Here is a 15,093-nt window from a genome sequence, read left to right as displayed (position 1 = left end):
GAGAATTGCCTCTGCTAAAACACACATAGAGACAGTTATCATTAAATAATACTATGTAAACACATTATTTTATGTTTGATTTCAGCTATTGTCAACAAACAGATGCCAAGTGTGAAACAACTTAAGGTTAAACCAACTTTTAGCAGGTACTCAGCACTCAATATGAAAGGGTTGGATGTGCAAGAGGCTTATTCACTGGAAAAGGACCAGAACTCTCAGCCTACGTACCCTGGACTTCTCGAAAGTGAAGAACTTTAAGTGGCAGATTTTAGTAAAAATAAGCTATCTTTGATCCTAAGATGTAGTAAAAATATGCTATCCCTGTAAACAGAAAACATGACTGTTTTCATTGCTGTGTTTCATTGCTGTGTAATATTTTTTTAAAAACATAATAGTATAACAGTATATTAGGATATCAATTGCATACACAGACTTTTTTTTAACAGTTATTTATGAGATTGTATTGGGAATGTATTAATTCAAAACTACCAAATAAAGTTACTCTGTGTTAAACTCTGTCTTTTTAATTTAACAAAAAACTATTAGAGGCTGATCAGTTTTCAAATTTGAGGTTTTTATCATGATTTTCTTTTTCTTGGTTGCATATTTTCTTGATTTCTTTGAGCTATGGAAAAAAAACTAAATTTTCCATTGATTTCTATAGAGGCTTGGCAGGTTTTAGTTGCTGAACTTTTTTTTGAAAATCTGAGTAAAAATTAAATGTAATTAATTATTAAATGTAATTTAATTTAATAAATGTAATATAATAAATGTGCCTCTTGGTTTTGTGTCTCTCAGGCTGCATTATTTTTTAAAGGGCCTTATTCTGCTTTTCAGTAAAGGAAACTGATAAAGGAAGTCAGTAGTACAATTCTCGGTTTTCATCTCTATTCCTGTTCTTTATTTTTTTTTTCTCAGCTTTAACATATTCTCTCCTCTAATTTATCCTTTGTTAAACTATCTTATCCCGTTCTCTGTTCTGTTTTTCCTCTGTCCATCTATTTTACTTTCTCTTTCTTTCCTCAATATTCTCTGATTTCTTTTTCTCCCCTTAGTTAATCTTTATCCATTTGTATTTATGCCCAAACATTAGCATCTGCTGGGACCAGCAACAGCATGTTTGTTGTATTGTCCTGCTTTGATCTTTGCAGTTGCTCCAGATGTAGCTCTTTTCTGCTACACTTAGGAGTTCCTGCACTGGCTACCCTACTTAATGTTACAGGAGTCCTGTCTCTGCTATATCACAATGAACCATGAAAAAAAATACTAAAATGATCATAGGAATTTCTATAAAATGCAATCACAATTTCCTAAACAAAGCAAAGTGTTTATTCTGTGCCCTGAAAAAAACACACTTTTCTGCCACAAAAAATTTCCCTTTCACTTGTCACATATATTTACTGCAGGCCTCGTCACCTCTCTCCCAATGGTCCCCAAAGGGGAGGGGGGGGGGGGGAAGGCTGATTGGGGCAGGCTTAGAGGTACAAATTGGCAGATATAGGGGTGGTTAAACCACATTTTTGCATTGGGAGGTATGAAATCTGGGAAAATACAGAAGTGCTGACTTCCCTGCTGTTTATGAATAGCCTTGTTAACTTTTCTGCATATATGAATAGCTCTTCAAGGTCAACTATCAACCGTACACTGCATGAATTAGATAGAATTGTCTGTTTTTGTTATATAACTTAGTTATCAAAAAGATAAGTTTTATGATTTGTAGTAAACATGCTCGTTAAGTATATTGTATGGTGGAAGTGCCCTCTTTCATTGTATATCTACCATGGTTAAAAAGTTGAAAAACAAAAGAATCCTTGGGAGTTATTTTAAGAGCTATGACACACATTGCTACTTGTAACCAGCTACTTGTTTCAGCTGTGAGGCAGATGATATCTTTTTGTGAATGGTTTATATGGTTACACAAATGATGTGAGGGTCAGGAAAGACTCAACCTGCACCCCCACTCTAACCCACAAAACCTGCAATTTACCCTAAGGGCCGTGACAGATGGGGAGATTAGTCACCCGCGACAAATCTCCCTTGTCGCGGGCGACTAATCTCCCCGAAATGCCATCCCACCAGCTAGAATGTAAATCGCCGGTGGGATGGCACGCGTGGCACGGCGATTTGCCGAAATTGCTGAAGTGGCCTTGAGAGGAAACTTTGGTGATTTCGACGCTGTGTATGCCATCCCACCGGCGATTTACATTCTAGGCGGTGGGATGGCATATCCTGTCTGCCAAGTCCCTAACCCAAAAAATGTTGCCACTGTAGGACCTGCACCCAACAAGGGGCAGATTTATATATAGGCATGCCTGCGCCTAGGGCAACAGTTTTTGTGGGGTGGCCCTTGGGTGCCTTTATAGCAGACTTTGGTTTTTAGGAAAAAAATAAAACATCCCCCCAGTCCCTGCTGGAGAGTTCCTGCGGAGTCATTTCCACTGGCAGGACCTATATACAGCCTTGCACACCACCTTTGGTTCCAAGACATGGGAGTACCCCAGTTTGACCCACATCCAGCCCAAACCAGTAAAGGTCGCCCAAATTCAACCCTAACCTGCCTGACCAAAGGCTACGACTAGGTCACACCCTCACCAACACCCACTCTGTAATGTAAAAATGTTTATTTTAATGCATGACCCAGCCCTAGGTGAACTACAGATAACAACAAAAGTATCAGCATCATTTCCTAATATAAATTAAAATTCCATTTTATTTGCAGTTTGTGATAATGCTGATTGTAACTGAGATCATGCCAGCGAAGCGCTGTTTAGCGCCCTCTCTTGGGATGGTTGGTTATGCCAGTAACTATAGCAACCGCAACACGCATCACCTTAGCAACTGAGGACAATGTCGAGGGAATATGACGTGAGGCAGAACTGGAGACCTGCGAAGCTTACTCTCAGGGGAAGCGGCTGAATTGGACTGGGACTCGTTGTTCCGAATCAGTAACATTTGTAAGTGCGGAAACTTGTTGTTTTGTATTTTTACATATTGTTACATATTTCAGGGTTTTCTTAAAGAATTACTCTTCGGGTTCGAAGGCACCTCACTATAGGTACAGATATGGTTGGTATCGCGGTATTGTCTACCGAAAGGATTCTTGCTTGGGCTGTGTGTTCCCATGGGTGTTTGCTTTTATTTGAGTAAGAGACTGCATATAGACATAATGTCTCATAATGCAAGAACATATCATTCTAAGCAATATTCCATAGAACTCATTTAAAAAAAATCCCATTGGTGATCAGTAATATAGCTGCTATTGAAAAATCAGTCTCTGTCTCTTGCTGTACTGCTGGTTCTGACTCCTGAAACAGTGCACTTACAGCACCTTTATGCTACTTCACAGGTCACAGGTCAGGACTTTATTCTGCTTGTGTTACTTCAGTACTGTCAGAACCAGTTTACATATACAGGTATGGGTTCTGTTATTCAGAATGCTCAGGACCTGGGGTTTTCCGGATAAGGGATCTTTCCATAATTTAGATCTCCATACCTTAAGTCTACTAAAAATCATATAAATGTTAAATAAACCCAAAAGGATTGTTTTCTCTTCAATAAGGATTCATTACATATTGGTTGGGATTAAGTACAAGGTACTGTTTTATTATTATAGAGAAAAAGGAAATCATTTTTAAGATTTTGAATTATTTGTTTATAATGGAGTCTATGGGAGATGGACTTTTACGTTATTCAGAACTTTCTGGATAGTGGGTTTCCGGATAAGGGGTCCTATACATGTACAAATAACTTTAAAATATATATATTTAGGGAAGAGCCCCTACTGTAGATTACACGGTACATAGTCACAGGGCTGAGGACTGCCAGTGGGATCTAAAATAATAAAGTAGCAGTGAATTGCTTTCTATGCACTGAATTCAGCAAGCAATGTGAAACAAATGACACCATAAATTTATATATTACAGGTAATACAATTATTCAAATATTCTAAACATATTTAGGCAAGTCACTGAGGCTTTCCATTACTATATAAAAATAGACTTATGGTCTAACATCCTTTAACATTTTATGGTTTATCCCAATAATGGTTGAAATCCTTTCCTTATTGATAGAAATTGTGGAGACAATAGGAGGGAGTTCACAGGGTAAGGGGATTTCTGACCCTATAATGCTTACAACAAACTTCTTTGCTTTTACACTATATGACAAAAAGTATCCTGACCCATCTAAAATGGCAGTTCTCTGAACTATTTTAGGAATCATTGTGTTTGTATGGGTGATCAGAGACTAACAAACCTAACATCACAATGTGCAATGCCAAGCATTGTCTAGAGTGGTGTAAATGTTGCAGCCATTAGACACTGGAGAATACTACTGCCCAAATACATGATACTGAGGGTGAAGTTTGGTGGAGGACGAATAATGGTGTGGGGCTGTTTTCCATGGTTGTGCTAGGGCCCCAGTTTCCATAAAACGCAATTGTAGAAACAAAAAGCAGAATGGCACTCAGAGCTGCAAATAAGGGAATAAACCCTTTAAAAAGTTTATTGCGGTGATGCAACGTTTCGGGGCAAAGTGACCCCTTTTTCAAGCACTTTGCCCGAAACGTTGCATCACCGCAATAAACTTTTTAAAGGGTTTATTCCCTTATTTGCAGCTCTGAGTGCCATTCTGCTTTTTGTTTCTACAATTGGTTTTCTGGGTGGGTGCCGATGCCCCTAGCAGTGAGCACCGGGCAAAAGTATTTTGGAGTGCTAGGGTGTGCGGAAGTGGTCTCTGTTGTGCTTCCATAAAACGCAAGCCATAAGGCTACAGTGTACAATGAAATTGATACTTCGTGTTGTTGTCGCAGAAATCATCTCACCTTCAACCAAGACTCCAGTTCCTGCAATACCTTGCACACATCTGTTATTCTCTTTCATCTCAGTTATGTTAATCACAGAACATGCAAAGCACTGTAAATGGATGGAATTACAGTCTTTGCTGGAGAAAAGTTGACTATATATATATTGTGACATGCTGACTGCCTGTATTCATAATTTTTGGGGGAATTAGCAAGGCATGCAGAGGATCTGGAGCATAAGAGACAGGGACACAACCTCAGTTACTCACACTTGTTAACACTCAGGCTTCACCTTAAGCCTTGCTGACTCCTCTCAGCACTCATCAGCCTGGTCACAACTCCCTCTGCTCCTCGCAGTGGCAGGAGGCACCCCCAGCTCCTTCTGGGAGTTCCTAACACAGGCAGCCTTCCTGCCCTGTGCATTGCTCTGAGAGTGATCTTCTGAGTCAAGAATCAACCCCCCTACTGTGTGATTCTCACAGCCCATTTATTTGCTGCTCACCTGCAGCCTAATCAGGCAGCTCCCTACAGCTGGCCAACTGAAAACAATAAACGGGAGTACGAAATGGAGGGTCTTTCCAGCTCTCCCTCCATTCACTCCAGGGACCTATTCATTTGGCTTATCCAAAGCCAGTAACATAAAACACAGCATTACCTGCTGCAAAACCAGACATTTTACCTGGTGCTACTTGTATCCCACCTTTAACACTGGGGGAAAACACACCAAATAATGATCGTATTCCTTGCATCTCTCACATAATATATTATAATATTATTATGGGGTCCCTATATATATATATATATATATATATATGTGTGTGTGTGTCTGTGTGTGTGTATAAAAGTACCCCATAATAAACTCTGCGATCCTTTATTCACTACTGCATTTATAAGGACCAGGATTTATTTTAAAAGAGCATAAAAAATAAACCTACAATTAATATTCCCTTTAAATATAGGAGATGACTTTAGAACAAAATCAGGCGATGGGACAGTCTATGAAAGCGCCTAAGATTTATGTGGAAAGAACTCTCGCTATAATAAAACCAGATGTCCTTCATAAAGCAGAAGAAATTGAGGATATCATACTCCGGTGTGGGTTCCACATTGTTCAGGTATCCATGCTTTACTTTTTTGAGACTGTACAATGCTTCACATGTTTTATGTTTACTTTTCCTCTAGCAGACCACTTTCTTTTACAGCCTGTAGTTAGATAAGAATAAAGGTGATCATACATGGGGCAATAGAAGCTGCCGATGGACAAATTGGCTGCTTATCAGCCCATGTATCGGACCCTCAGATGGGCCTGCACGACTGATATGAGGCTGAAAATCGATCAGATGTCGATTGGGCAGGTTTAAAAATTCCATTGGGGCAAGGAGCACATCGGCTTGTTGATATGGCCTTGCCCCAACGGCCTGCATCCCTTCAATGTGATTCAATCGTTTGTTTATTTTTTGCAAGCTAAAGCCTGCTTTAACACTTTAACTTTACATTCTGACAGAAGAGAAAAGTGCATCTCAGCCCTGAGCAATGCAGCGACTTCTACTCAGACCAGTATGGAAAGATGTTTTTTCCAAGTTTGACTGCCTATATGAGCTCAGGCCCAATAATCGCAATGACATTGGCAAGATATAATGCCATCTCCTACTGGAAGGAATTAATCGGACCAACAAACAGCTTGAAAGCAAAGGAGACACATCCTGAGAGGTATGTGAAAAATGCATTTACTGCTTCTGTTTAATGCCAAGATTATATTTTGTCTATCAGGAATATCATGATCTCTATACAGTATCTAGTGAAATTAAGTCTAAAACAACTGGACTTTTCTGAGTTTTGTTCCTTGAAAACGTTTCACCACTCATCCGAGTGAAGCCACTCAGATGAGTGGTGAAAGTCCAGTTGTTTTAGACTTAATTCCACTAGATACTGTATATCATGACCTGGATGAATGAGATAGATGTATCATGATCTCTAGAAAAATAGAGACTAGTATAGAGGTTAGAGGTTTTTAAACTTTTTTTTTCAAGCCTCTCTCTCAAACATTAAGTCAGGTAACCATTGTGTAACTGTAGCATTGTGGGCCCAAGCCTCCCCAGAGCTGAGTGCATTCACACATTCTGCACTGCCCTTAGCTCAGAACAAGGTTACTGATATTATTATTATACTTTATTTATACAATGCCAACATATTCTGCACCTGTTTAGCTTTAGAAAGATTAATGCTCAAAGGGCATACAGTATTGTTTTTAGGACTGCAAGTACTGAAGATAGATTGATGACAGCCAAAGGCTGGATGGCAGCACAGACAAATGCCCTGTGTGTGAGCTTAAAAGCTTTAATGGAGATTTTCTTATAGTACACTGCTCAGCTACTTATCCATTATTAAATATAACTCATTAAATTGCACACACTTAACTGTTTCAGCACTTAGACTAAGTACAGGGAATATATATTCTGGCACAGTGTAATGGTCATACAGACCATCAACAAATGATCATTTTTGGTTACCGTATATACTCGAGTATAAGCCGAGTTTTCCAGCACTCAAAATGTGCTAAAAAAGGAATCCTCGGCTTATACTCGAGTGCAAACGAACTGCCTTACATCGCACCCCCTACCTGCACCTCCGTCGGCCCTAGGATGAACCATCCATGGTCGCGCGGTGCCCGCCCCCCTTCCGTGTGTGTGCAACAGTTTACTTGTCCTACCTGCACCGTATCCATACACATTTGCCTGAGCTAAGGTCGCGCTGCGCCTAGCAAACTGCAGATCCATACGAGGAATCCTCATCCCCCGTGCTGTGCCCAGGCGCAGTACTTGTCCTACCTGCACATCCATACACATTCGCATGAGCGAAGGTCACGCTGCGCGCACGGGGAGGGGCTCATGCGAATGTGTATGGATGTGCAGGTAGGACAAGTACTGCGCCCGGGCACAGCACGGGGGACGAGGATTCCTCGTATGGATCTGCAGTTTGCTAGGCGCAGCGCGACCTTAGCTCAGGCAAATGTGTATGGATACGGTGCAGGTAGGAAAAGTAAACTGTTGCACACACATGGAAGGGGGGCGGGCACCGCGCGACCATGGATGGTTCATCCTAGGGCCGACAGAGGTGCAGGTAGGGGGTGCGATGTAAGGCAGTTCGTTTGCACTCGAGTTTGGCTGACTCATATGGAAATTATGTGCTGTCTTTTTCTAGGCTTTTCTCTGTCCTTGAACTGCATTAATATATCAATTAAAGTATTTTGACTGGAAGCACTGGGGATTGCAAATGTTTCATGCAGCTGGGACAACTGCAACAACAGAAGCCTAACTTTAGACACACATCACTGGGCACCTTGGGTAAACAAACACATTCAGACATTTTAAAAAGCATCATAATGCTTCATATAGAAAATACATGTGAAAATGAATGCAGAATGATGTCCATTATTATTAATCCCATATTATTATTTAAATGTATTCATGCAGACTAAAATCCCCGGTAATATTTAATATGGTATATTATAAGGGGCCAATCATTTGCATGGGTGGCAAACAACCTATGGTTTTTTTTCAATATGTTTCTTTCCCATTTTGTACAAAGAAACGTAGTGCAGACTTATCCTGCAAAATATTGCAGTGGAGACCAAAACATTGGTTATGTGCTGTTATGCATTCTGCAGCATTATTAATCCAGCGGGTATGGCATAACATACAGTTACGGCAACATATCCTAACAGGGCAAAACTGTGTAGGACTATCATTACCTAGGTCACTACAAAAATTAAATGAGATATTAACCTGTACAACCTTGCATGTGGTTATCTTATGTTGTATGCGCCTCATTTTCCAGCCCATACCTTGTGTTTATTAATATGGTAGTCATGTAAGCACTTGTGAATGTCCTTTTATTAAATAATTTGATTATTGAAACTTAGCAGTAGCAGCTACATATCCCACCCTAGGCTTATACTCGGGTCAATATGTTTTTCCAGTTTTCTTAGGTAAAATTAGGTACCTTGGCTTATATTCGGATCGGCTTATACTCGAGTATATACGGTAAATCTAAATTTTTCATCACAGGGAGGTAGATTTTGCAATATGTAAATCATATCTGCAGCTATTTATGAAAAACTTAATAACTCAAAAATATGAAAAACCAATCTGAAAAAAAATTCTACCCTTCTCGACTCTCGATAAGTCTGTTAAATATCATCACTCTCAAAAACTTCAATTAGCTTTTTTTTTTTTTTAAATACATTTGGAATTTGAAATAAATTGCAATTTCTTAACCATGGAAAATTCCAATAAAATACAATAAAACCTTACAATAAATTTGCTCATAACTGTTTATAAATGGCCATGCCCATACTAGCTTCTAAAAGGGTAGATAATAAACCATTAAGAGGAGTACTAGAAGTTGTAAGGAGAATAAAGAAAAGTATCACCTTATCATAAATCAGTAACACCTTATTAAAGAGAGTATAGGCCAATCTATAACATACTAAAAGTTATCTCTCTTGCTTTAAAGGGATGGTTCACCTTCAGGATAACTTTTAGTTTGTTATAGAATACCCTAATCTTGGCAACTTTTCACTTGGTCTTTATTTATTTTTAAATATTTTTTTGAGTTATTTTCCTTCCTCTTCCGACTCCTTCCAGCTTTCATATGGGGGTCCCTGACCCCAGTAGCCAAAAAAACTATTGCTCTGTGATGCTTTAATTTTATTGTAACTGTTACTTTGTAAGAAATATCTTTCTATTCAGGCCCTCCTCTATAGTCTCTTTTTTAAGCCACTGCCTGGTTGCTAGGTTAAATTGTTCCCTAGCAACCAGATAGCTGCTGAAATTCTAACTTGGAGAGCTACTCAACAGAAAGCTACTCAACAGAAAGCTAAATAGAAAATGAAGAACAATTGCAGGTTTTGAACAGTCTCTACATAATACCAAATGTTAATTTAAAGGTTAGCAACCCCTTTAACTGCATATTTATGATATGCATGTATAAGTTCTAATAGGTAGAATTTTAAAAATAAGGATACTAAGCAGGTAATATTTTCCATCACAGTTTAAGGGCAATATATGGGACTGATGACCTCCGGAATGCCCTTCATGGAAGTTACTGCTTTACATCTGCTGAGAGAGAAATTCGATTTATGTTTCCTGAAGGTAATTTTGAAAAACATATATTAAGTTTACTAGGAGACTCCAGGCAGAGTTTTTCATCCCATAGTTTCAGTGACCCATAACTTTGTGATAATATTACCATTTTGGGGTAAATATTAGCACTGTAAACAGACTTGTACATATACCTTTTTAGGAAAGTGAAGGACAAACCTGTCCAGCCAGTTTTTTGTTTGTGTTAGAGTCAGTGGAAGAGCTTGTGTCCCTTAAATCTTAGGCATTAGACATTTGCTCATCTCTATTCTAGTAATGCAAATACATTTTTGTTGCAGAATTCACACATTTCACACTGTTATAATGTAATGTGATCTATTTCGTTGTTTAAATGTACAATGTGCACCAGGATATAGAGCCATAATATACTGTATCTAAACTAACCTGAAACTCAGTTTCAATGTTCTTTTGAGCTGTGTTAAAAGTTTATCAATGTAGCAAGAACTGTATTAGCCTTAGAACAATGGCGGAAAATATTGCTTCATGCAATAAGCAACAAGTAAGTAAAGACATAAGAAAAAGTTAGAATTTGCATTAAATTCTAGTGTACCATTAATAAGCCTGTTCAGTGTTTTTTGTTTCTATAGCTTTTTATTATATCTAACATTTTATTCACTTCCATAAACTTAACAGGGCAACCAATTTTGTTGTGAGTCCCTGACAATAGCTCAGCTTGGTTGCTCCAGGAGACCAGGATTCTCAACTGAATTGCTGGCTTATGAGAGCCCAACAATTTAACTTTTTTGACTTAAAGGAGAAGGAAAACCATTTGGCATTTTACTGCCAGTAGATTTGCCACATTAGTGCCACCTAGAACACTATATTTATTCTGCAGCAAGCATAGAATAAAGAGTAAAGAGCCCTAGAAGCTTTCTCTGTTTGCTTAAGATAGCAGCTACCATTTTAAATAGGTTCCTGCCTGCAGTCTAGCCATTAGAGCTCAGATCACACATTCCTAAGGGAGGGGGAGGGATTTCTTAGCATTCTGGTGGGAGGAGGAGCAGGAGAGGGGAGAGAGAAGAAAACTGCACAGACTCTGGCCTCGGGAATTAAGGATGTTTCTGAGAGAGGAAGTCAGACCCTGGAACATCATGTTTACAAAAAAGAGACAAGAAATCCTGTGTTTCTTTTGATAGAGGACTCAGTGCAGCGTTTCTGTGAGTGCTTATGGCTGTATTTACATAGACCTTTCTGATAAAGCTTACTTAGTTTTTACCTTTCCTTCTCCTTAAACACTATAACACTATAATAAAAAAGTGAAAGCAAATATTTAATAAATAAATATAATATTCATTCTAATTATTTGCCCATATAATTATGTGCCCATAAATACTGAAAAGGAGCATAAGTATTATGCTGTTTGTATACTTAGGGGAAGCTCCTGTATATCCTCTATCATCCATGTGTGTGTTAAACATGATGGGCATGTGTCTTTTTTATCCTTATCTACAGTGTAGCAATCTTTAATGCTGGGGGAAAAAAAGACCAGGACCAGAACCAGAACCATAGTTACTGCTTGTTGTTTCCCCTTAGGATGACTTTTATTTTGATAGTGTTGAGAGCAGAAGAGCATACCGAATGGCAGCTGCTATGATCCCCATGGATAAAAACAGGGGAAAACACAAAAATACAGATAAATGTAAAGAATAACAGAAAGATAAAAAGATTAAAAAAAACAACATATTACAATATAGTTTATTATTAAAACCTTTGTGGCAGTGCTTAAAAGGGGACCCGTCACCCACACATAAAAAGTTGTATAATAAAAGTCCTTTGAAGATTAAACATGAAACCCAAATTCTTTTTTTAATTAAATCATCTGTTATAAATGTATTTAAAAATCTGAGCTGTCAATCATATATTGCCTGCCCCGCCTCTATGCCGCAGGCTCAGATTTTTAATAACAATTGCTTTAACTTTCCATTCAGCACTTCCTATACATCACCTAGATGGCAAATGCACAAGATTTTGGGGTAATACAAAGCTTGCCTTAATAACACTGCACACAAAATGGTGCCGGCCTGCTGGCTGTGATTACTAATTCCAAGACTGAAGGCAAAATAAATTCAATAATTGAAATAGTGTAAGTAAAGTGTATTTTGCTCTGCTAACCTGATTCAAAAGGATTTGGAATTATTTCTTAGGGTGACAGGTCCCCTTTAAGAACTGTGGCTTCCTATCCAAAGAGCACTAAGATGACTTTTTAAGTTATGTTTAGAGATGGACAGCCCTAACTGAAATAGAATCTTCTGTGCTTATAACTGAGAGCTATTCTGATATATTTACCATATCTGTTAATACATTTCTATTTTAGCTCTTATTGAACCTGTGCCTATTGGGCAAGCCGCAAACACTTATTTAAATTTATTTGTCAATTCAACATTGATTGCTGGGCTCACAGAACTTTGCAAACAAAAACCAACTGATCCATATGTAAGTACCACAAATAACTTTTTCTTTTGCAATGATTTTTTTTAATTTGCATTCTTAACAATTATGGTTAATCACATGTTTGATTTTTTTATACCTTAGTACCACATTATATACCTTAGTATCACAGCTGTGAATACACACCAGGTCACTCCCAAATGTTTCACCGTATGTATCTGCTGTACTGGCATGTACAAAGGGACTAAATAAAACTTGGGCATACATGGTCCTGTAGGCTGCCATTCCACATAGGGGCTACCCAATAGCCAATAATAGCTCTCATATGGCACCCCAGGAACTTTTTTCATCCTTTTGTTACTCCCCAACTGTTTTTACATTTTGATGTGGCTCGCAGGTAAAAAAGGTTGGGGACCCCTGCCATACATGCTTATCCAACACAGTGGACCTGGGCCAACAATTGGCTCATAATAGGGGCCTATACAGACTATCCAGGGTCTAGGGTCATTGTCAATGGGATTTTCAAACCTGCTCAAATTGGCCAGATGTCGATTGGGCAGAACCTATACGAACCTATACTGCAGCATGGGTAACAATTAAAACCTTTTCATTTAGCCACAGAATAAGATGTTAATTACTAACATTTTTCCAACCCATTTTGGCTCTGCTAAGCATGACACAAACATTAATTAAAAAATTATAATTGAATGATGTTCCCTTAAGAAAAGTGTAACTTATGTTTATCTTTTTGCCCCTTGCAGATATGGCTTGCTGATTGGCTTCTCAAGCATAATCCCAACAAACCAGCTGTGGAAGACTGTTATTTTGTTGAAGAACCTACTGCATCATAATTGTTTTGCATTAAGCTTTAAAGCTTAACAGTCAGTGTTGCAAGGAGCAATGGATCTCTCTGTAATACAGCCAACGTTTGTTACATTTTTAATGTATTTTTCTGCATAAGTTGTTGAAAAACAATATGTAACTGTAATTGGGTGTGGTTTGACCTTTATATGCATAATAAGAGTTTTTCATTAAATGTACTAAATAAAATGTTTAAGTGCTGCAGAATGGGGATTTTAATTTCTCCAGCACTTTCAGCTGGGGGAACAGCTTTTAAAGCTGCTCCTTTATTCAGGGCCGGATTTAACTTGTCGGCGCCCCGAGGCCACACCCGCCCCCCCACGAGTGCGCATGCGCAATCGTGTGGCGCCCTCTCCCCCCAGTGCGCATGCGCAATCAATGCGCATGTGCAAACGCACATTTAAACTCCCATACGGAGCAGTGGGGAGAGGTCCCGACTGCTCCGTATGGGAGCCAAATTTAAAAAAACTGTTGCGGCGGGGCGGCATGCCGCCCCTAAACTTGTGCCTCCCTAGGCCCGGGCCTTTGTGGCCTTTCCACAAATCTGGGCCTGCCTTTAATTCCCTAGCCCGTAGACAATGAACAGAGGCTGGGAATGAGTGGTCTCTGTTGCCCAGTTGCCACAGGCAACAGCAGACACATGTAACCCATATATCCACTTTTGTATTTACCACCTGCAACCCCAGATTCTTCTGTCTGTGTCTATAGTCTTCCCTCCCACTTGAAAGGTAGGCTGGGGATGGAAGACTCAGGCAGGCAGAATATGCCAGCAGGGGGGGCAAGTGGAACATGTCTAGGGGGGCGGGGGGGGGAAGAAACAGGTATGGATCGCTGTGTACCAGGCACATCCAAAGATTGTTTCTTGGGGAATCCCGGTGCACACTGAAGATAAAACATCCTAAATATGAACCATTTGATACCCAAGATGCATAGAATTACCCAACTATGTGACATAGGGGAGTATTTATTATGTTGTGTAAAACTAATTCGCCGAAAAAACGGAGTAAAAAGCTGTGTAAAATAAATGGGAAAGATCGCCATCTGAACGCCAGATATTACACCGTTATTTTCCATAAGTTCTGGTGGAAGAAAAAACGCGTAAAACAATTATTCCGATTTTACTCCGTTTTTACGCCATTTTTACACGGCGAAGCCTGGCGATGTGTGGCGAATTTTCTTGCCGTTTTTTACACAGAATAATAAATATGCCCCATAGAGACCCCCAAATGAACATAATGCATATAAACACCCACTAATAAAACTACTTACTGCAGTTTATGTGTCATAATAGCCTAGCTGACCTGGACCCAAGAGCACAATGTTTTGTCAGATATATATGTATGAACACATTCTGGCAAAGCCAAAATTGATGAGGAAATCTTCCTACTTCAAACAACCAAAGCATTGCTAAAGTTTATTTGTGAATTTTACAGCACCTTATGTTATTTTTACGTACAGAAACTGTATATCTGGTATGCTTAGAATTGCCCAAGTACATGGTACATAAGGACCGATAAATTAAAATAATGCCTACAAATGTGTCACGGCAAATACAAGTCATAAAGAAGAATGCAGACTGTTTACATGGAACAGATTTCAGGCAGAAATGGCCCACCTGAGTGTCCTGCTTCACTTTGTTTTGTTTTAATCCTACTAACTATCAACCAAATTACTGGAGCAATAGAAAGGGGGGGGGGGGGGGGGCATGCAGAATATTGCCCCTCATACAGTATCTGTCTGTTTGGGACATAGACCAGTCAGGCAGATAACATTATGGATTGGCCTGTGTGTGAGTCCTTTAGTTTATATCAAGTTTACATTTTTTATAGTAACAGGTGAAAGGCAGCTCAGATGAAAATTGTTTTAAGAAGAACTAAAGAA

General features: G+C 39.1%; 2 protein-coding genes across 3 annotated transcripts in view; both read left to right on the top strand.

The window, feature by feature from the left end:
• Positions 1-775, top strand: part of myot (myotilin) — a 30,914-nt gene extending 30,139 nt beyond the window's left edge. The window contains 1 exon segment of one of the 2 annotated variants that reach the window (NM_001017159.3): positions 86-775. In NM_001017159.3, the coding sequence (NP_001017159.2) occupies positions 86-258 (173 nt within the window). In that variant the 3' untranslated portion in view covers positions 259-775. 2 annotated transcript variants of the gene reach the window in all.
• A 2,115-nt stretch (positions 776-2,890) lies between these two features.
• On the top strand, positions 2,891-13,416 carry nme5 (NME/NM23 family member 5). The gene is given in 6 exon segments (NM_001079151.1): positions 2,891-2,954; positions 5,761-5,916; positions 6,306-6,511; positions 9,854-9,954; positions 12,278-12,396; positions 13,113-13,416. Coding segments are annotated over 5 exon segments (645 nt in total). The 5' UTR covers positions 2,891-2,954; positions 5,761-5,787; the 3' UTR covers positions 13,203-13,416.
• Positions 13,417-15,093: the final 1,677 nt, after the last annotated feature.

Source organism: Xenopus tropicalis, chromosome 3 (assembly GCF_000004195.4).
Source record: "Xenopus tropicalis strain Nigerian chromosome 3, UCB_Xtro_10.0, whole genome shotgun sequence".
Lineage (NCBI taxonomy): Eukaryota > Metazoa > Chordata > Amphibia > Anura > Pipidae > Xenopus > Xenopus tropicalis.
The sequence above is the reverse complement of the archived record's forward strand: the minus strand, read 5'-3'. Positions and strand labels throughout refer to the sequence as shown.